This window comes from Lissotriton helveticus, chromosome 7 (assembly GCF_964261635.1).
Source record: "Lissotriton helveticus chromosome 7, aLisHel1.1, whole genome shotgun sequence".
NCBI classification, from domain to species: domain Eukaryota; kingdom Metazoa; phylum Chordata; class Amphibia; order Caudata; family Salamandridae; genus Lissotriton; species Lissotriton helveticus.
Window position 1 is genome coordinate 766929395 of NC_136068.1, and position 24011 is coordinate 766953405.

General features: G+C 37.7%; 1 protein-coding gene across 6 annotated transcripts in view; it reads left to right on the forward strand.

Annotated features, from left to right (window-relative positions):
* RAPGEF6 (Rap guanine nucleotide exchange factor 6) overlaps positions 1–24011 on the forward strand; it is an 885786-nt gene that overhangs the window by 729667 nt on the left and 132108 nt on the right. For all 6 annotated transcript variants that reach the window (XM_078653140.1, XM_078653141.1, XM_078653136.1 and 3 more), the window contains exons 10-11: positions 5724–5882; positions 6694–6846. In XM_078653140.1, coding sequence (XP_078509266.1) covers positions 5724–5882; positions 6694–6846 — 312 coding nt within the window. The remainder of the gene's footprint in view (positions 1–5723; positions 5883–6693; positions 6847–24011) is intronic.

Consider the following 24011-nt stretch of genomic DNA (forward strand, 5'->3'; position numbering starts at 1 on the left):
CTTCCACATGCCAGCCCAAAGGGAACCTAGAAATAAAGGCAGTGCTCAAGAACCTCTTTCAGTTAGGTGTGTTACAGCTTGTTTTATTGGGATAATGGTTATTCTTACATTGCTTGCTAGTCAGATTCCAGCATGTGAATCTATGCTAGATCTAACTTTGGGGATTAAAAATTGATTACCTATAAGTACAGTTTGCCGGCATTGGTATAGCTCATAAATTCACATGTGATGCTCCCTCCTCAACAATACAGCTTATTTTATTCCTTTTATGTAGGTGCCTGTGCAATCTGAATTATTGGGGTCTCAGAGGGGAGCAGCGCACAATATATAGCCACCTTCTTTGCTTGCTTTTTGCCATTCACATTGAGATTTGGTAAATACCACGCTTTATTGGTGTTTTGAAATGTTACATGGGATTCCTACCCTGATTTTGCAGAATTCCTCAATCACACAACTATATGAAACATACCAGTGTCAGATGAATGTTGCTAAATTTAGGTACGGCATTTATCTCTGGTCTATGAAACAAAGGCACTCCAACAAGGCAAGGTGGACCATGAAGCTACCTATCAATTTCTCATTCAGTGATGTGATCCTGCTAGGTCTCCACCACTTCATTATAATGTTTTGTCACATTGTACTATGGTGTTTGTCGTTCTCAGATCAAAGTAAGACCGAAACCAAATGTTTTGTGTCCAGGTGTAGCAGTATTAGCATAGCTATTTGCAATTAAGATCAATTCTATTATAAAAGTGAGAGAAAGACCATCTTATATCTTAATAGAACCTTTTGATGCTTCTCCACTGCAGAACATTCCCCCTTCCCCAGCGCAGAACCTCCACACTTACCCCATTCTGACACATTAACTATATTCAAATTTCGTTTGTTTGCGTAGTTTGCAATACAATTTAAGATTGATACACTAAAATTAATCAAATTCAACGTTAAAACTTCTGAAGTATTTCATTTACCCATTATTGAATTATAAAACATTAATTAGTAGACAGTGAGCTAATCTCCAAATAAAAACTTCAATTTTTATGATACTAATTACTTAGTCCAAATCTATATAAGGAACAAAAGCCAAGTAAAACCACAAATTATTGTAACATACCTTAGTACAAAGACAGAAGGGGTAGATGGAGAGTAGCTACTAGGACTATATAAATTAGATCTTTGAAGTGGTGGTGAAAGTTTCTGGCACTCTACCTTTGACAGAGCTTTGCTGTGCGGGACAGGCTAACTTAAAGTGCATTAGTGTGAATTCGCAGGGGGCCTCTGTTTAATTGCAATATTCTCTAATAATCTCCTAAATAGTGACGTGCCATTTAGAGATCACTGTGTGAAACTGCAAAATGTGCCTACGCTTTGTAATGCCCTTGCATGTCTCCCCTTTGGTTGTGCCAGTGGGCCCCGGTGACTGCACTGCATCCTACTTGCAAAACCTCACTTCTTTGCATTCTACCTCCACAAAGTGAAAGTGTTAAATGTGCCAAAACTTTGTAGTGTGCCTACAAGTCTCCCCTAAAATTATGCCAGTAAGGCCCCAATAACTAAATTGTGCCCTGCCAGCAGGACCTTGTCTGCTTATTGACATTCTGCGGCCATTAACCTTTTCTCCACAATCCTGAGACATTTACAAGTGCACAGGTCAGTCTTAGGTCCGTAGGATTGAAACACTCCACACCAGGCTATCCACAAGATCTTATCCCTCTGTTGATGAAGTCTTTGTGTAGAATTTTCTGATGGTCGTCTAGGGTGGCTTTGCAGAGACACAGCTTGTGAACGATGTTTTCTGGGGCTTCTCTGCAGAGCCTGCAAAGATCCCCAAATTCCTTTTGTCTCCAAGGCGGGTAATGTTTGCTACAAATTGAATCCCCAGTTTGTATTTGAAAAGCTGCGTCTTTGTGTAATTAATGTAAGGTATTGCTAGGTAACCTTGAGGGGATACCTTCATGTAATTACTGAGTGTTAGCCACCCGTGGCTCCTCCTTGCTAGTGACAGCTTGTCCTCCAGTAGGGACAATGCTTTCATGTTTCATCTTCATGTTCTTTTCAGCTTGCTGTCAGCTTGCTGCGACTCAGGTTTAGGGCCCAAGCGGATGAGAGGCCAAGGGTGGTGAATGGCCTTTGTAAGAAGCTCTCATAGGTGACCAATCCCTCCCCAGTATTTCTAGCCAGACATAATGGCCCCGAGAACACTCCTTTGTGAGTTTGAGGCTTGGGCAGGCAGGCGGTTTTTGTGAACTGTCGCCAAAGGTTTGTTTTACCAGACCAAACTTCAACCTAATTTGTGCGGCGAATGTGTGCGCCGGCAGATGGAAAATGAACGGGAACATTTTTTAGACTGTTTTCTCCAGCGCAGTACTGTCCCTGATCCTAAGGTTCACGCTTCTATAGGCTAACGTGGTGAGAATATTGGCTTGTGCCACCTGCAAGATTGGACAAAGCGAAGAGCCCTTCATCTTCCTAAAACCCAGAACAGCTGCAAGTGCTTTGCCTTTCATTTTAATTTCCTCTATTTGGTTTGCAAACCTTCCATTAAGATTCAATAGAACTCCACGATATTTGTACACATCGATTGATTCCACTTTTTTGCTTTCCAGGTACCAGTTGTGGCTGTTAAATATTTTCCCTTGGAATTTTAGGGTTTGAGTCTTTTTCATATTTATAGCCAAACCATTACTATTGGAGTATTTCAATGTTGCATCCAGGATACTTTGCAGCCCCACTTTTATCCTGCTAGCCAGAACTAAGTCATCCGAGTACAGCGGGTTTGACTGCAAATTCCTCCCAGTTTTGGCATGTGCCTGTTAACTTTGTTTAATAAGGGAGGAAGAAAAGAGAGGAACAAGTTAAAAAGAGTTGGGGCGTGCACACGGCCCTGTTTTCCTTCAGTTGTTGGTATGAGCCTGGACAATCGGGAGCCATCCTCCCGTTTAATCATGATCCACATGTGTACGCAGCATTTGTAATGCCCTTAGAAGACCGCCAGGCATGTTCGAAGCCGCAAGTTTTAACCATAATTTTCTTTGGCTTACCTTATCAAATTAGGATCTATAATACATAGATTGATAGGCTGTTTATAAGACATTGCAAAGACACTTAGCAAGGAAAGGGCCATGATGTTAATTATTGACCCTTTTTGTTTGGTGAAACCAGTCTTGCTCAGTGGGATTATGTAATGTTCCTCCGCCCAAGTCTGCAGTTCCTCCAGAATAGCTCCTGCAAAGTATTCTGCTTCATCTTCTATAAGAGCTACCAGGTGGCAGCTCTCAGACTTGGTTTTGTTTCCCCCTTTGAATTCTGGCAGGATCACGGAGCCATTCCATGAGGCGGGGACCCTGCCGCTGTCTTAAACAGAATTTAAGTGTGGCTCTAACTTTGCCCAGTAGTATGCTTCTTCCTTAAAGATTGCTGGTGCGTTCCTATTTCGGCCCGGGACCCCTTCGCCGCACCCTTTGGAAATTTGCTTCTGGATGTTCTGTTCGCAAGTTGATAGTTTAGTTTCTGTCTAGCTTTTCAGGCTGTGAGCAGATTGACATCTCAAGGTAGCGTTTGTTTACCTTGTTGGTGTGGTTACTCTGGGGCGTGCTATACTGTTTACTCATGTGCATTGCTTCTCATCCCAGTTTGCCCATTCACATCCTTTGTCCCTAATCATAGTGCATACATGGGGCGCAAGCTGAGCCTCTTGCTGTGATGTTTTTTCATGTGGTTCTATAGGTGACTGTAATATGCTCTTTGGGTGAGCTGTGCCCATCGGATTAAAATGTGTGCAGTTAGGAAACAAGCACAGGTAGCTTCCGAGATGTTGGTGCCTGCCACCCTGGGCAAAGGGTTGTTAATGCTGTTCACTGTCCACCAAAATGGCTTAGTTATTTCTCTTTGTCACATAGCAATTTTATCACAGATGGACTAAGCTAACCAGCACTTAATACCATCTGTGTAAGAGCTAAAATTAATACTTTAGCTGCCTTCTCCCTAGTGCTAGTGGTATCATGTTTAAACCCATTTCCTCTGCCATGCATGCTTGTTTCCAAGCGATGTATCCTGTTCTAAATAAAAAATATCTTGTACGGCAATGAGTCAATTTGTTTGCATTGCTAGATTGAACATAGAAAAAACGATCTCCTAGTGGCAGAAAGAACTGTTAATCAGATATTCATATTTTGTCTTGAAAAGCAAAAGTCTAAAGATGATAAAACCTAGTCACTCGGACTACAAGAGGCCACGCTATTTGTTTAATTGTGACATCTAGGGCCAAAAGTAAGCGCCGACATCAAATGGATCCTATAGGCACCAAGTTTAATCTGAGAAAAAAAGAGAAGGGGGAGACTCTGAATTTGTTAGGGCAGGAATGCTCTCTGCATGGTGTAGTCATGTTCCCCTGCCCTGAGTACCCAAAAGGTGTATCTGGTATCCTAATTTTGGCTCTTGCTTCACCTTAATCTGGCGTGTGTGCAGAGACCTAGGCGTGTCACTTGTGAGTTCCTAGACTTGTCCATTGATCTGGAAGGGCACACCAAGCATCCCTTAATCGCATTAACAGTGGACTATTGTCCATGTCATGGGTTTAGTACTTAAAGTGGTGCTGGCAGCATGCAATATTTTTGTGAGCCCCTAGTTGTGACAGGAATGGAGATGTTCTGACCCGCCTGTGTTAAGTGGTGCTTTTAAGAGCTAAAATCCAAAGATTCTTTTATTTGTGTTTGTGACCTGCATGGTTCATGCATTGTATGTATGAGTAAACCAGAGTAATGGAGGCTTGGGGGTCCATTTTGAGATGTGCCCAGCCTCATGCTCAGGATAGAGTTGTTGTTTCCCTAGACAATGAAAGTGTATCGCTGAAATTCCTGAAACTGAAGGTAGATGACCTAGACACTGAAGCAGGAAGAGATGAGATCAGGTTCTGTTAGACATTCAGTTAGGCCTTTTTGCTGAGAGAAGCTGCTGATTCTGATGAGTTTTTCCATAGCATTCCCATTTGATAGATGGTAGGCCACTCAAACGGTAACCCTCATCCACGTAGGGTGAATATATAGGCGGCTTGAATTCATCTGGTAATGGTATAGGTATGTGCTCATTTAAGAGTACCTATTTAAAACTCGAAAAGGATTAAACACATTGTCTGCGGTTACAGTCAGCACTGCTGTGACCATAAAATCAAATGACTTTAACAGCTGCCTTTAATGAGGCAGTGTATTGTAAACTATGTTATGTCGCATGGTCTGCTGCTCAAGTTTATTCATCCAATCTCTTTAAACTTCTTGTGTGTTGTGCAATTTCGTTTTTTTATTTAATATTGTGTCAATTTGCTGGTGTCTCTGAGCTGCTACAATATAAGAATAATTGAGAGATTTAACTCAAATTTGTATATAGACAGTTTTGCCAGACTTGTTGCATGGCAATGCACATTTTGTTTTTTCTAACTAATGTAAATATTTTGCCGTTATTCAACTCCTTTTAACAGTGATGTGTTTGTTATCGTTTTATAGTAGTAACTTGACTCACTTTAATTGGGGTAATCGTCATAACCTCTGGTGCATATGCATAGTTTTATCATTTCTTTATATGGCTAGACCTATTTTAAATTCCAGTGAGTCTGAATTTTTATAGAAAGACTGCAAAGCCTTTTGGCTGACACATTCCTCCTGCGTGTTACCAGATGCTGGTAGAAGTAAGTGTTGGATGCTTGATACAAACTTGAGTCTTTCTTCTAGCTCGACTCCTGGCATGTCATTTTGAACGGCACGGTGGAAATCAGCCATTCTGATGGAAGAAGTGAGAGTTTGTGTATGGGAAACAGTTTTGGCATTAACGCCTCCCTTGAGAAGCAGTACATGAATGGTGTGGTGCGGACCAAAGTAGATGACTGCCAGGTAAGTTTGCCATTCACATTTTGGAGAATCGTATTCCTTGTCCCGGAGACTTAACGGTCCAGTACCTTATAAGGATGTTCCTCCTGTGCCTGGGAGGGAAAAAGACTTCAAAATCTTATTAATTTATTTATTTAGTTTGTGTGTGCATGTTTTGGAACAACTCTTCAGGTGTTGCTACTGTGTAGAGAGGACAAGTTAACAAGAGACTTTTACCAAATATAAGTGAATTGCACATTAACTCATCATTATTAACAATGAATTGAATAAATGACATACTGTTATTGCACAGAGGCTCAAAGTTGTTCATAATTGTGAATGGCCCCCTGTATGATTTACAGTAAGTGGAGCTTTTTGAATGACTTTCTCTTTGCTGAGGGAGTAACATTTGGTTGGTTGCTCTTCTCGCCAAAAAATGGGAACTGTCTCATTTTGCTACTACAGAAATGTGGTCAGCGCCTGCTCGGTGTATTTTTGTGCACGTGTCTTTTCGGAAATGTACCCAAGTCAGTAGTTTTGTTTAGAGGAGAATATTCATTTCCACTTTTTGACAGAATTGTTCTTCCGAGACCTAGAGTTAATAGAGTAACGTTGTGCTAGATGGGGCTGCTGGTGCTATTATTCCCCTTTAACCCCTTTCCTGTGGTCAGCATTTCTTTAGCTGGTAGAATTGTGTGTGGGTGGCAGTCTGAGAGGAGGAGTAATGTCAAGTGATTTCTTGTCACTGATCAGCTGCTCCTGCCCAGCCTTGGTGCGTGGGGATATATTTATGTATTACCGTTTTATTAACTGCCCACATCTTATTTTGGGGCAGTTTGTATGTATAGCCCAGCAGGACTACTGGCGGATCTTGAACCATGTGGAGAAGAACACCCACAAGGTGGAGGAGGAGGGAGAGATTGTCATGGTGAAGGAGCACAGAGAGCTGGATCGGAGCGGCACAAGGAAAGGACACATTGTTATTAAGGTAAATATTATCTGTATGTGCCTTATGATAGCTGTTTATCTACAGACGTCTGTAGCTTTATTTAATAGAGACTCATCAGAATGTTCAATGTTAAGCCTTCAGATTGTTCTGCGATGTGTTAACTGTATGTGACACTTTTGCATTTTCAAAGGAGTTTATTAGAGCATCTGCTTAGCAGTATTTTTCTGTTATTTTTTGTGCTTGTCTGTGCCTACTTCATTATATGAGTTTTCTTTTATATTGGAACTTTAGTTCTCTCTTCTCAATGTTTATCTGAAAATGTAAATGTTGCAAAGTGCACATTGTTGGTAGCCCTTGCTTTTTAAAAAGTAAGTTATGTAATCAATTTCATTAATGGGAATATTTCAAAAGTGGTTTCCAGGTGTCGTTTTTAGTTAGGAACGGTTTTGTTTCTGGTTTGTGTTGCCCTTGACAACCCAGCTAACCACTGAAATAGTTCCCCATATTACATCGAAACCAAATGTACAACATTTGGTCTTCCTGTGGTTTGTACTAAAACTGTTCAAAACATCTACATACGTTACTAATTAGAATTCGAAAATAAAAAAGAAATACGGATTTATTTCATACCCTTTGTTAATCCTGGTCTGAATAAGGCAGCATTACCACTTTCTTGCTTTCGTGCCTGTAAAAGAGGGCCTGTAGCAAAAGTCGTGCCATCCTTTAACCCTTGTCAAATAATGTTTGTAGGAGAGAGAGTTCCATAGACTGAGACTGACTTCCATAGACTTGGAGACTGACCTCCCTGGGGAGTGATCACAGCCTGGGCTTGTGGCGACTACAAGGGAAGGCGTCACACCAGTGCCTCTGCTCCTAATGAAATGATGCACATCCTATGAATGGTGGTAGCCTGTAATATTTGTGAAGCAGCGACTTTTAAAAATTGCACATTTGGTTAGTGGCTATAGCCCCTAACCGTAGTTTATAACTACTGCAATGTGGAAATCTCGTAGTTCTGGCAGACTCTGACTCTGGGCAAAGGTTGCCTGTGACCAATGAACGTTCCACAAAAGTTGAGCAACTTCAACTCCAGTGAGATTATTACTGTGAGAGAGTGGTGGTCTGTCTCCAATCATTGTAGATGATGGCTACAAGACATGGGATTTTCCTTGAGTGGTTGTAGCTTCACTCCGCGGTGAACAGCTGTTCATCAGAATGTTTTCTGCTACAGTGATGGCCTCTGACCCTGAAGGATTGCTGACTAAGTGTTGGCACATCTAAAAGTGGCTTAAGCTATGACAACTAGCAGCACTGGGTCCTGTTGAAAAATAGGGTAGACCAAAACCCCCAAAACCCTTCTTCATCAAAGATAACTTATTACAAAATGTCTTCTGTAGTTGGTTGTTCTTGACAGATGTAACACCACATTCTACCCCATAACTCTACTTAAGAATGACTGCAAGTAGAGCTGAAATAAAGACAGTGAGTGTATAACATCAATGCTTGACTCTGTCTTAGAAACTGTGGTTCACACCTAACTGCCAGTTTTCGAGCCTGGATGCCAGACTGTGAATACCATATTATAGCAACAATGGTTCAGGGAATAATTTTAAACAAAAAAGTTCTGAAATCACAAGACATACGAATAAATTAGGACAGTAAGTTGAACAAAAATTAGAACAAATTAAATAAGGGACTCACAACAGTTGTATGAACAACATTTGTTATTGAAAAATATTTCTAAGACACAAAAATAGTACAATAACCAACTGGAGTTTAATTCATCTAAATGTATTCTGATGTTAAAAAAAACAATTTCTCTGAGGGATACCCAAAGAAGTGAAAACAGGGTCACCATCTTCAATAATATATCCCGAGTATGAATAAATTAGGGATAATATACACCAACATTCAGTGATAAGAGAGACTAAACACTAGACCTGGTCCCGTTCTTGTCCCCAATGAATTTGTAATCGATCTTTTGACAATTTCACTGACTCACAATTATTTTGAGTTTGATGGACAATCATATCTACAAATAAAGGGGGCATCCATGGGGGTTACTTGGGACCCAAACGTTGCCATATTGTTTGTAGATGATTTCAAGAACAAATATGTATACAACAGCACTGCAAATCCTTTCTTTAACACTGTGCACCACTGAAGGCGCCACATTGATGATATTTTTTTGTTTGAAGGGTCAATGATGTAGCCCTATCTAGTTTCATCGAATGGTTAAACTCTAGTTCACCTGATATGAATTTTACCTCCAAATCCAATAACGGAAATGATTGACTTCTTGGACCTTACTATCATGTCCAATGATGGCAAGCTAGCAACTAAACTCTACACTAAACCAATGGCTAGCAACACCCTACTTCAAAATAAGAGCTACCATCCTAAGGGTCGCATTAGAAGAAACTGTAAATTCTAAAGTGATTACTTCCATGAAGCCAACATTTTGTCCAAGAAATTGGAGGACCGTGGTTACCCTTTCCACTGATCCAGCGGCCTATAGAAAATATATCATAAACTACGCTACCCAACTTCATAACCTATAAACAAAATTATATACTAAATATGGACCCATTTATAAACCTGACATATTTTGGGCCTACTGAATCAGGTGGTCAAATTAAATCTATATACACATTATCTACAAACAATATACATATTTATACATCTGCAGAAAGAATATTGTCATTATAATAAAACTATACCATTTAAATGACCACCATTGGCGACGTGATCTAGCTAATAGTAACCTACACTTCTGAATAACCAAGACCAGCTTGTTTGTCAAAAGTAAGATTTTATTTACTAAATTATGGTATATAAGTTGATAGTTTTATAAATTAATTTTATTTGCAATAAAGCAAGCATGATTGTAAAGAATTATGAGAAAAATACAATTTAAACAAGTAAATCAAAATTAAAGTGAATATTTAAAGTTTAGCATTTCTAAATTCTAATTCTCTAAATGAGCTAAATAGATAGAAATTAAAATAAAGTTCTTTGAGGATTCTTACGTGCTCCACGCAAAGTCCAACAGCACATCACCCTCATCGGAAAGTCAGAAAGCAGCAGCCAGCCCATCCCTAAGGGCATGACTTTTTATACCTTTCTATGCTAACTAAACTACGCAAAGGAAAGTTTTCAGAAATCTTCGACGTCCCATTGGCTGAGAGTGACAAGTGACATGTCACCCAGTTCTCAAAAAGTTCCACTAAATCATATTTCATAGAGACCATTGTTCCTTCCACGTGAAGCCAGAAGCTTCCTCATATTGCAACAAATGTATAAAGTCGTTCTCGCAGCGTCCATTGACTTTCATTATACTTCCGCGGATGCCAAGTTAAGGACTGACAAAATGTTCACTTTCGACCTTGGCCATGTCCGACAGAATGATGACAGCATTAGTTTTTGCTTTGTGAACGCAGCTTTTGACAAACGCTTTAATTCAGAATGGGCGTCTCGTGACTTTCTGCAGAAATACATGTCAGCTCTTTTCTGCGGCTCAATTGACTAGGCCCAAAAGCAGGCAACTTATGATTTCTAATATAAAACAAACACAAGAAAAGTATTAATGTAAGAAATAATGTAGATTCTGTATCCACCCCTTGTTTCACTAATTAATTAACCCACCCGATTAATCAAAATGTTACCTAGCCATTGCAAACAAATAAAGCAGCGTTTATATCTACCAGTCTCCGTTATTCCATGAGACCCATATGCACCTAGAATAGTAGAAATGACATCACACAGACAAGGAAAAGCAAAACAAGCACATGCTTATTTTAAGTTTGCAGCAGTTAGTAATGACAAAAACGAAAACAATAAATTATTTTATTATTTTGCACGAACAAAAAGATGCAACAATTATGCACGTTTATGAGCACACATGTTAGTCCCCCCACGTGTAAAGTTTAATCTAAGTTGTATTAGCACAACATATCACAAATCATTAATATTATTATTCATGTTATGGAAATGTGACTTTGCGAGTTTAAACAAAATTTTGTTTTCTATCTCGCTCCATCAACTCCCTCATCTGGTGATTAACAAATCACCACACCAGCACTCAAAATTTTGGTAAATTAAATTTATAAGAAATCGATTCAAATTCATTTGTATCAGTAAACCTAAAAGTCTGTTTCTGCATAATCTTTGCAATTAACATGACGCTCTCTATGTAACTCCTGTAATTCGATCTCCCTTTCTTCTTCTTTTCTGAGTTTATAGATTATTTTCTTTTCTTTCAACTGTTTCTTTCTTTTATGTAACAAACAACCTAATTTGGTCAAAATAAAAATGAATACTATTATAATCAAAGGTGCCAGAATCTTGCCAAGAATTGAACTTCCGATATTATGAAACCAGTTTTTAATTGCTTGAAACTTATTTGAAAGTTTCCCTGTAAAATCTTCTTCTTCTAAAGGAATTATCTCTGAATGCATTTGTGTAATATTCTTAATATACATTTCAATATTCTTACTTTCATCAGGTATATATGTACAGCAATGTTGAACATGTAAAATGCCACAGACTCCTCCCTCTTTTGCTAGGAGTATGTCTAAAGCAAGACGGTCTTGAATTACCATAGATCTAATTGCAATAACTTCAACATTCACTAATTGAAACCCATCAGCTGTGTCAGTTGATAATCTATCAACTATAGTGGACAATTTTCTGATTCTCCCTGCATTTAGGGTTATACCAACAAAAGGTATTACAGCTTGAAAAATATCTCCCAGAACTTCAGTAAAAGTTTCTCTTTTAGCTCTATTTACATAATTATGAATTTTAAACAATCCTTCTGAATCTCTGTCAACATGAAACACTTTAGGAAAAACAATTCCCACATAACAAGTTCCATACCAATGGTCTGGAAGGTTGTAGTAGGCTTTGTCACCACAAACAAAATAAATCCCAGGAAAGATAGGATCTTTTCCACCTTTAAATCCCCAACCTCCCATAATCTGATAAGTATCTTCACAGTTACTTGCACCTACAAAGTAATTATCAAAAAGTGTATTATCTCTTCTAATGCAAAGTTTTCCACTAACTGGTTTGTCTATGTGAATTGCAATATTTTCAAGCATTTTGCCATTTAATCTCTCATCCTCTTTCTGCCAGAAGGCTGACTTAGTCTGCTTGACTAATTCATTTCTTTTATAAATTGCTCTTCTCTCTTCAACCATGTTCAAAAATTTCTTTCCTTCAGCACTTAATTTACATGTTAGATTATTCTTGTAAGCATACTCATAAGTGAGTTCATTAGTAACAAGGAAAAATTCTCTCATTTGTTTTGCTTTCTTATGCTTATTTAAAGCGTTATCAATCTTAATATTAGCAAAAATTTCATCATAATTTGAATAGTAATATTCTAAACGTCCAGTTTGATAAAATAAACTAGTTAATACACTACATGTTACAGCATAAGTGAGAGGAAGCATGTTATATGTTACTCCCTCAGAAACAGAAGCAGGTAATTTAACACAGACATAGCAGTCTTTTGTATCCATTACCTTAACATATTCACTCAATAGCTTTGTGAATGTATTACTTGAAAAATCACCTATTGATTTATCTTGATGAATGTTAGGCTGATGATCAATAACTTTTGCAGACTCACTATGTTTAGTTTGGCTAACCAGAGCTTTGCTTGTTATGTTAACTTTGTGTAATTCTCTATTCATTTCTAAAGGTATAATCACAGCTAGAACCAACCAGAGCAGAACTAAAATGAGCAGACATACCAGAGTCATCTTACAGCATCTTTTAAAAACAGAACATTTTGAAGTGCTCTCCTTAACATAAGGCATTCTTGGTTAATTTTAGCCTCAAAAATAAAAATAAATTTTAAAATTTATATACACCCCCCTTTTAAAATATATTTTTCTTTTATAACCCTAAACAAGATTTCTTCGACCTTATGTCATACATAAGTTTTCTTCAACTAAACAGTTTTTCTTCGACCTTGTGTCAACTAGCAAATTTTCTTCAGCCTTTTGCCAATTTAATATTTCTGTACTTCAATCATTGTCACTAATTTCTTGGATTTCGTTTTCTTCTTCACTACTATCATATATGTCAATAACAGGTGGAATTACTAAGTAAGTCCACTCAGGAGACTTGTATTTTTGGTTTGGTCTTATTATTCTCTTCCCTTTTCTCGATATCACTTCAATTTTCCTTCCAACTCCAACTTCTTTTCCAGGACTCTTTTGACTACTGATTTCTTCAACTTGTTCTATTGGCTTTTTGATCAATCTGACTCTCAATCTTCCACCTGGCCAGTAGTCTGCTTTTCTCACGTACTTCTTCTTTGGTTCAGAATTATTTGATTCTGACTTCCAAGTCCTTTTCTTTCCGTTTTCACTTTCACCTTCCACGTCACTTTCTTCAGTTTCGTAGTCTGAAATTTCAATTGACTCAGGAACTTCTCTATTCGGCAATTTCACTCCTTCAGGAACTTCACTTTGTCTTCCATCACTGGTACTCGGTAATTCGTTCTCCTCCTCTTCCTCAATTACCTCCAACTTCCCAGATTTCGGATTTTTGTTCCTTACTTCAGAGTTTGTTCTCTGCCTTTCGATACTCTCCTGGTCTGAAACTTCTTTTTGTTCAGCTTCTTTGTCTTCAATAGAGACAACCGAATCTTCAGTTATTTTTCCTTTTAACAGATTCTCTTCACCTTCAGAATCTATTTCAATTATTTCCAAGTCTTTTCTTGTCAGATTTCCATTCACTGGCACAGTTTCCAGATGTCGACTTTCTTGTCGATCTTCAGAATCTGGAATTACTTCACCTTCTGTTTTGTCTTCTGCTTCAGAATCAGAATCATCTGTGGTATCACTTTCAATATCAGAACTCTCAGGAGTTGGTACTGGAATAGTATGACTAGGATGTATCCAACGTTTCAATCCTCTGCACTTTACAGCATTAGTAGTGATCAAGATTATCTGCCTAGGTTTCTGCCATCTAGGAGCTAGACAATTCCTTCTCCGATGTACTTTCGTTCTGACCCAATCGCCAGGTCTCAGATCATGAGTCAAAACCTTTTCATTTGATTGAGCTTCAGTTCCCACCTGATTAGACACAGAAGTTACCATATCAGATAACCTTTTACAGTAATCCAAAATTGCACTGTCATTTATGCTCAACAGTTTACCTACAGGTACAAAAGCTTGCCTCATAACTCTTCCCATTAAAATTTCATGAGGACTCAGACCTGTCTTTTTATCTGGTGTACTTCTTAATGACATCAAAACAAGTGGAAGAGCATCAGTCCACTTTATACCTGTTTCAAGACACATTTTTCCAATTCTGTTTTTGATTGTTCCATTTATTTGTTCAACTACTCCTGATGCCTCTGGTCTGTATGCACAGTGTATTTTCTGCTCAATGCTCAAAGCTTCGCAAATTAACTTCATCAGTTTGTTATCAAAATGGCTTCCTCCATCACTCTCAATAGTGACTGGAAAACCGTACCTTGGGATGATTTCTCTGAGCATTAGTTTTGCTACTGTAATTGAATCACAATGTCGTGTAGGAAAAGCTTCTACCCATCTCGAAAATAAGCATACAATTACAAGTACATATTTCAAACAATTGTGTAAGGGCATTTCAATGAAATCCATTTGTAACCTGGTAAAGGGACCACCTTCTCGACCAATTATTCCTGTCCCCACCACTGATTTTCTGTTTGGATTCATTTGTTGGCATGACAAACACCTTTGACAAAAAGATTCAGCAATAGTTCTAAACTTGGTATTGAACCATGTTTCTCTGAAAAGTCTGACCATAGAATCTCTTCCTAGATGTGCTGGACCATGATATAATCTGGCCATGTCAGCAATCAAACAGTTTGGTAAGACTACTCTGCCATCTTTGTAAACCCACACTCCATCTTCTTCACGTGGTCTACAATCTGATCTTAACCATAAGTCCTTTTCATCATCTTCTGCTTCGTTTTGTAAATCTCTAATCTCATGCCATGTTTCTACAACAGTTGTTAGCATTAATGAATTTGAATCAGTTTCTTTACTCCTCTCCCGATTGTATGAATAATTTTTCCTTGCGCAGTATTTAGCTGTTTCATCTGCGAAGGCATTTCCTTTGGAAATATAATCAGTTCCTCTAGTGTGCGCTGCACATTTAACAATTGCAATTTCTTTTGGCAATTGTATTGCTTCAATTAATCTCCTTATGAAAACTGCGTTTTTAATTGGTGATCCTGTTGATGTCATGTATCCTCTCTGTGACCAGAGTTGTCCATAATCATGCACAACTCCGTACCCATACTGACTATCAGTAATGATGGTAACTCTTATATCCTTTGATATTTCACATGCACGAATTAAAGCAATCAATTCAGCCACTTGTGCTGAACGAACTCCTTCAAGACATGATGCTTCTTCAACATCCACGACTGTACAAACTGAGTATGAAGCTTTCAAGACACCTCCTTCGGATCTTAAGCATGAGCCATCTACAAAGTAGACAAAATCCGATTCAGACAAAGGTCTGTCTTTGATGTCTTTTCTTGGTTTAGTGCAGAATTCCATGACATCTAAACATTCATGTTCTGTTTCAATGTCATCAACAATTTCAGAATCAGGCAGTAATGTAAAAGGATTCAGATTCAAACATCTTGAAATCGAAACATTATCTGCTCCCAGTATGATTTTCTCATACTTTGTCAATCTGCTACTTGTTAAATGTTGAGTCTTACCTCTTGTCAGTAATATTTCAACTGAATGAGGCACAAAAACTTTCACAGGAAATCCCATAATGATTCCTTCACTTTGTTCAAGGCTGATACTTGTAGCTGCAACTGCTTTCAAACAACCTGGTAATGCTTTTGCAATTGGATCAAGAACTGCAGAGAAGTATGCAATAGGTTTCTTTAAATTTCCATGTCTCTGAATTAACACAGATAATGCACATCCTTCTCTCTCACTGCAATACAGTTCAAAATCTTTCTCATAATTTGGCATACCTAAAGCAGGAGCTTGGCATAAGCTCTTTTTCAGGTTCTCAAAAGATTCCATCTCAGCATCATTGAGAATAATTGGATCTTTTATATCTGACTTTGTCAGTCTTTGTAGTGGTTTTGCAATTACTGAAAATCCACTTATCCATTGTCGACAGTAACCTACCATTCCCAAGAACATTCTGACTTGTCTTTGTGTTCTTGGTGGTAACATTGCTTGAATCATTTTTATTCTCTCTATTGTTACTTGTCTTTTTCCTTTTGCAATTCTGTGACCAAGATATTTTACTTCTTGTTTGCAAAACTGTAGTTTCGCTGGGGACACTTTATGTCCTTCTTCTGCAAGGCGATTTAACAGAATTATTGTGTCTGTTACACAATTTTCTCTTGTCTTTGCAGCTATTAACAAATCATCAATATACTGCACTAACGTAGACCTACCAGGTAAGTCTAGGTCTTCTAATGATCTTTTTAACAGTTCGTTAAAAATTGAAGGACTTTCTGTATAGCCCTGTGGGATTCTTGACCATCCGAGGGTCTTACCTTGGAATCTGAAAGCAAATATTTCATAACTGTCTGGATGTAAGGGAACAGTAAAGAATGCATTGCAAAGGTCGATGACTGTATACCATTCAGCATCATGTGGAATCTGAAATAGAATTACTGCTGGATTTGGAACCACAGGACAACATGGAACGACAATTTGATTAACCTTTCTCAAATCTTGTACGATTCTAAATGTTCCGTTAGACTTTTTAACTCCCATAATTGGTGAATTACAAGAGCTACTCTTCATTTCCTTTAATACACCTTGCTTGATTAATTTTTCAATTATAGGTGTAATACCTTCAATTGTTTCTGTTTTCATTTTATATTGTGGAGTGTTTGGAAATTCTATTCCCTGTTTCAATGTAATTTTCACTGGATCTACGTTTTTCATCAGACCCATCTCATTTCCACTAAAATCCCATATTTCAGATTTCACTGTTTCTTTGAGTTCTTCAGGTAGATCTTTTTCTTCAAATGCAGGAAACAGTTTTGTTTCTTCTGCTTCTATCATCATCATTGTCATTCTGTATAAACCATCTTCCTCCATTGTTTGTAACTCAACTCCATCAGGAGAACAATATATTCTACAATTCATTTTACATAGGATGTCTCTGCCCAATAGATTTACTGGACTACTATTACAAACCACAAATCTGTGTTTGTCTCTGTAATTTCCAATTTCAACTGGTACTGGATCAGTTAAGTCAGTTTTAATTTGCTGATTACTTACTCCAACAACTTGGATGGTATCCCCAGAGAGAGGTAGGTTTTCAATTTCCACTGATCTAACAGTAGAACGGGTAGCACCAGTGTCCACTAGAAAAGTGATGTCTACATCATTAACTTTCCCGTTTACAAAAGGACCAGACTGGTCAACCTCAAGAGTGGCTCCAACAACACACTCTTCCTCCTCTCTCGGGCACCGTCAGCAATAATCATCAGAATCACTGTCCTGACTTTCTGTTAATAAGAATTGTTGTGAAGCATTTTGCATTTGAACCCTTTGCTGCTTTTGCTGTTTTTGTGGTTTTATTACCTGTTCACTTCCCTGAAATCCCACGTTTGGATTATATTTTTGAACTCCCCCACAATTCGGAAAAGGTGGTTGTGGCAATTGATCTTGACGATTATTCACCTGTTGTTGTTGCTGTTGCTGTAACTGTCGTTGAATATTAAATTCGTTTAACCCCTGTTGCATCTGTAGCTGTCGCTGCAGGTCAACACCATTCTGCATCTGTGGATTCAATAAGGGATTCTTTAAGTTTTTAGGAGGATGAGGACACTCGTCCCTCCAATGTCCAATTTCGCCACAATTAAAACAAGGTAATCTTTGCTTCAACTCCTCAATCTTTGGGCTAAATTTCTTTGGGAAATTATTACCTTTAAACTTTCCTTGTATCTGGTTTGTATTTCCAGTTTGAACAAAATTAGTGTTCTTATTTCCCATGCTGGCAATCTGTTGCTCAGCCACCTTTACCTGAGCCCACATGGCTTTCTCCTTCAGCTTCTTCTGTTTTACTTCTATTTCATCGCTACAATACTTTGCTTTTCTTAGAATATCATCTACAGATAGTGATTGCCATCCGACAATACTAGTTCTGATCATTTCTCCAATTTCAGGTTTTAGTCCATAAACAAATCTATAGACAAAATGACTCATGTCTTTTTCATCTAATTTTTCATAACCACTGTATTGTTTAAAAATTAACAGAAGTCTTTCATAAAAAGAATGAACTGATTCTTTTGTTTCCTGTTCTGTTCTTTCTATTTTAACCCAATCGACTTCTTTGGGTGGAATTTTGTTTTTCATCCAAACAATTACTTTCTCATAAAAATCCATTACAAGTGGATTAGGAGCACCTGTTTCTTTAATTCGCTCAGGTTCTGCTTTTGGCCAACTAATCGATATTTTGCATTCTGTCCAAAGATCAGATGGAACGACAATGTCAAAAAATCCATCTAAATCAATCCACAGAACCTTTGACACTTTGATGAATCTATCAACTTGCCTGTACCACTCAACTGGTTTTTCCCTCAATTTTGGAAAGTCATTTGTGAATAATAGAATGTCCTGTCTCGACCAAGGGATATGAACATATCCTCCACCTGCAACTTCTCTCATTGGAAATTGTTTTGACAATTTATCCAATCTTTCATCTTCCTTCTTTTTCGTCCATTTTACTCTCCATTTATTCAGTTCTCCTAGCTTTTTGATATAGACAATCAAATCTTTAATGTGAACTATTCTACCCATTGAGTTTAAACTCTCAATGTCACTTTCTGAAAAGTCTAATCTGTAATGCTTTGCAAAATTCTTTTGTTTACTCACATCGATTTCAAGTTCTGCTGCTAGATCCTCTAGTTGATCATATTTGTTTTTCGTTTTCCACTGAATGCTTTTGCAAATGAACAGTAGTTCATCATCCCGATAGTAATTTAAACTATCTGGACCAATTGTTCCAATTATTAATTCTTCGATATTCGCTTTTAATTTGGCCACATCTAGTTTTGGTGTGGTTACCCTGACTTCAGGACTCCCAATATCTGATATAGCACCCATTGGTGTTTTTGGAGATAAATCCTCATTAAAGGTTAAATCAGGCATTCTTGATTTAGAAGTGTTTATTTCAGATAAATCTGAATAAAATTTTTCAGCAGCCTTTTGAATTTCTGTATTTAAAGGAATAGTTAATCCAGTTTTGTTTGTTTCCCTTTGGTCAAATACAGGTTGAACAGGACCAATTGTTACTGGAACTGTCACAGCTTCCATGCCTTTTGTCATTCTTTTTATTAGTTCTTCCTTTGATCTTATATATTCATTATAATCAACATCTTCAACATTTCTTGCCTCTCTTGTATAATCTTTTGGAGGTTCCCTTGCTCTTGGAGTCATTGTAAAATGTCTACCTTCATTTCGAGTATTCTCGAATTCTGGTCTTCTAGGAGTTTCATTGATTTCACAATTATTTGGATAAAGTTTAGGAGCTTCATTAATTGGAGGTGCACTCGGTGAAGTTTCAGTAGAAACCACCGGAGTAGACCATGATCTAGGAGGTCTCAAAGGCTGATTAGGTTGATTCTTTCTAGCAGTTGTATATATTTCTTCCATAACTGCATCCTCAGATTCACTTTCCATAGATTTCCCTGTAGGAGTACCCATTACCATTTCATGAATTAAATACAATCCTTCACTCATGTTTCCCTGTCTCCACATTCTCAATCTATCTTCATGAGTTTCTCTTTTCCAAGATGGATTTTTAGAAGGTCTTTTAATTCCGCTAGCTTCTCTTTGTAACTGATACATCTCGTCTTCCCACTCAACTAAAGCTTCAAATTGAGTTGGTCTCGGTTTTGGAACAAGAGCATTCATTTTCTCTCTTAAGTTTCTTAAGACTCTTACATTAAATGAACCTTCATCAGGCCAAGTTTAAAACACCGTCATTTTTAGTATAACGTTTCCAACTGTCAAACCATAAGACAGTATGATATCCATATTCACCTTCCATATACGCTGCAGGTGTTTTATACTTATGAAGTAGTTTACCACCTCGCGTTTCGATTTTCTTGTCAGGTGAAAATAAATTCTTGAATTTCTGAAATAATGTTGTCTTTTTCTCAACATGTTTAAAATGATAACTCATTTTTAAGAGTTAAATTTAATTCACAAAATCGTTCGTAAAATATTTCCGGGATGTTCCGCAAAACAACCAATCCGTGCGCGAAACACACCAACAAGCCAATGACAGTTGAGCTATGTCACTTTTCTGCTCAACCAATAAATTTAGAGATTTTTCGAAGGACCAATCAGCTCACAGGCCGTCAGAGACTCAAGAGCCAATCAGAATATAGCTTGTGACGTAGGTCACCCAATCCCAGCGCGGCTCTGTGACGTACACAGCAGCTGCGGTTTCTCGTTTCTCACTCCTGGCGCTTACCCCTCCTTCACAAAATCTTTTCACAGCGCCATTTTAAGAACACTTTTCAGTGTAAATTAATTTTTAACGATGACTATAAAGACAACATCTGTTCGTTTCACTATTTAGGATAGTTTACATACATTCAAGTATCCACACTTCGGAATAGACGGCGCTATTCACACTAAGGATAATATTCAATTGTCAGTAGAGTAACCTTACCCCACCCTTCTAACACGTATAATTATGAACTCGCTTTACTCTGAACCCACCGCGAAGTGAAAGTTCTAAGAGTTCCACTTGAACATAAAATACAATTCAAACTCGCACTTTCACACTGAAATTTCCCTAATTTCAGGCACACATGAAATCCGTACAGGACTCTCACCTGTTTATAGAAATCATGCACCGTTAGCAAAATAACGACGTTATCCGTACAGGGCTCTCACCTGTTTATAGATATGAAATATGTACCCGTACAGGACTCTAACCTGTTTATAGATAATCATGTACCGACGTTAATTTACCCTTCACTCAAGCTCGGATATAACTAATACTTTTATTACAGTGAGTTTTATGGAAGGCGCTTTGTCCCTATTCTCATGCTGCTCTAATTTCTTAGAAAACCCTCACTATACAAGATTCAGACCTAGCCCTAAAACTGTGCTGCTCGGCGACAACACTATGGTATACGGCGATACCTCTTGTGATACTCGGCGATATCACTACAAACAGAACAGATGGCTTGCGTGACTAATTTCTCGCCACACAATCTATACCGGTATAGCTTACAGATAGCACGAAAAACGAACTTAACATGTGTTAAAACATCGATCCTATTTCCATACCATAACACTTTAGTAACCCTTAGCAACCAACATATTACCTTGGTTACCCTTAGCAACCATCAATTTCTGCTACCAGAGAATTGATCCAGCGGCCTATAGAAAATATATCATAAACTACGCTACCCAACTTCATAACCTATAAACAAAATTATATACTAAATATGGACCCATTTATAAACCTGACATATTTTGGGCCTACTGAATCAGGTGGTCAAATTAAATCTATATACACATTATCTACAAACAATATACATATTTATACATCTGCAGAAAGAATATTGTCATTATAATAAAACTATACCATTTAAATGACCACCATTGGCGACGTGATCTAGCTAATAGTAACCTACACTTCTGAATAACCAAGACCAGCTTGTTTGTCAAAAGTAAGATTTTATTTACTAAATTATGGTATATAAGTTGATAGTTTTATAAATGAATTTTATTTGCAATAAAGCAAGCATGATTGTAAAGAATTATGAGAAAAATACAATTTAAACAAGTAAATCAAAATTAAAGTGAATATTTAAAGTTTAGCATTTCTAAATTCTAATTCTCTAAATGAGCTAAATAGATAGAAATTAAAATAAAGTTCTTTGAGGATTCTTACGTGCTCCACGCAAAGTCCAACAGCACATCACCCTCATCGGAAAGTCAGAAAGCAGCAGCCAGCCCATCCCTAAGGGCATGACTTTTTATACCTTTCTATGCTAACTAAACTACGCAAAGGAAAGTTTTCAGAAATCTTCGACGTCCCATTGGCTGAGAGTGACAAGTGACATGTCACCCAGTTCTCAAAAAGTTCCACTAAATCATATTTCATAGAGACCATTGTTCCTTCCACGTGAAGCCAGAAGCTTCCTCATATTGCAACAAATGTATAAAGTCGTTCTCGCAGCGTCCATTGACTTTCATTATACTTCCGCGGATGCCAAGTTAAGGACTGACAAAATGTTCACTTTCGACCTTGGCCATGTCCGACAGAATGATGACAGCATTAGTTTTTGCTTTGTGAACGCAGCTTTTGACAAACGCTTTAATTCAGAATGGGCGTCTCGTGACTTTCTGCAGAAATACATGTCAGCTCTTTTCTGCGGCTCAATTGACTAGGCCCAAAAGCAGGCAACTTATGATTTCTAATATAAAACAAACACAAGAAAAGTATTAATGTAAGAAATAATGTAGATTCTGTATCCACCCCTTGTTTCACTGATTAATTAACCCACCCGATTAATCAAAATGTTACCTAGCCATTGCAAACAAATAAAGCAGCGTTTATATCTACCAGTCTCCGTTATTCCATGAGACCCATATGCACCTAGAATAGTAGAAATGACATCACACAGACAAGGAAAAGCAAAACAAGCACATGCTTATTTTAAGTTTGCAGCAGTTAGTAATGACAAAAACGAAAACAATAAATTATTTTATTATTTTGCACGAACAAAAAGATGCAACAATTATGCACGTTTATGAGCACACATGTTAGTCCCCCCACGTGTAAAGTTTAATCTAAGTTGTATTAGCACAACATATCACAAACCATTAATATTATTATTCATGTTATGGAAATGTGACTTTGCGAGTTTAAACAAAATTTTGTTTTCTATCTCGCTCCATCACCACCTAATTAAAAGATCTCTAAAGAGGGCTTAGTATTCCACTGTGAATGTCCATTCACTCCTAAAAAAGCAATGGAGAGGGTAGTGTGCGCAACTACTTTTTACACACAGAGTAATGCCGTCACCAAAATTGTAAAAAGGCATTCATCCCTGATTCCATCGATAGGTATTTCGGATGGGTTACAGTTATTCTCTTTCAAGAGAGGTTGCAGCATAAAGGACTATGTGGTCTGTGCCTGTGTACCCAAAGTCAGTTGCCCAGATTTGGCTTCTGTATGGGGCCTTTACAAAATCGTTGGCCACTTTAAAAGTGACAACTGCATTATGTGTAACTCCACAACTAACACCAAACAATTCCTACATGGCAACATTGTTTACAGTTTTAGAGATCATAATAACTGTAACTCTCAGAATGTGGTTTATGCACTTCTGTGTGCTTGTGACCTTATTTATGTAGGACAGACAGCTCGAACTATCAAAACCCGTCTATCACAACATAAGAGTCGCATTTAGCTGTAGAACTCTTAACAACCTTTTGTGTCACACTTTGTAAAGCATGGCCACTCCGTGAATGGAATCAAATGTCAGGTTATTGAACAGATACGGAAGCCAGTAAGGGATGGGGACATTCAGATGATGCTGAACAGGGCAGACTATCCCTGGATTTTTAAATGTGATGGTATTAAGAAAAGTCTTCACACAATGGAAGAATATAATTCTATGGTTCTACATTAATGCTAAGGAATGTGATTCGGTGGTTCTGCATTAATGTTCCTTCTATTCTAATCCCTGAACCATTGTTGCTATAATATTATTGTGTGGCTGCCCCTATTTGTTGTAATCAGGACTGTTAATACCAACACCAGGAAGTGACATTCAAAATGACAATCTAAATTGCCTGGGGAGTTGGATAGTGCTGTCTAGTAGAATAGTTGTAATATTTTGTGTCTGCTTAAACGCATCCAAATGCATTTTTTACCATGCAAGACAATCTGCTGTCTCGTTTCAATTCTTTTTTTTCCACAGATCAGCTGTAATATTTTGGATAATCTAAAATACATAAGTTGACACTTTATGTATGTTTCGTTTTTACCATGTTATTTCGTCATTTTTTGTTATACTAACAGACCTAGCATTGCAGATCTAGTCTTACAAGGCCTGAAACATAAATATATAGTTAACTTGGTACAAGAATTATTGCACATTTTGTTATTTTCAGTTATTTCATATGGCACTTCCTAGGGTTTACATCAACTGCCTGATTTGCATGCTG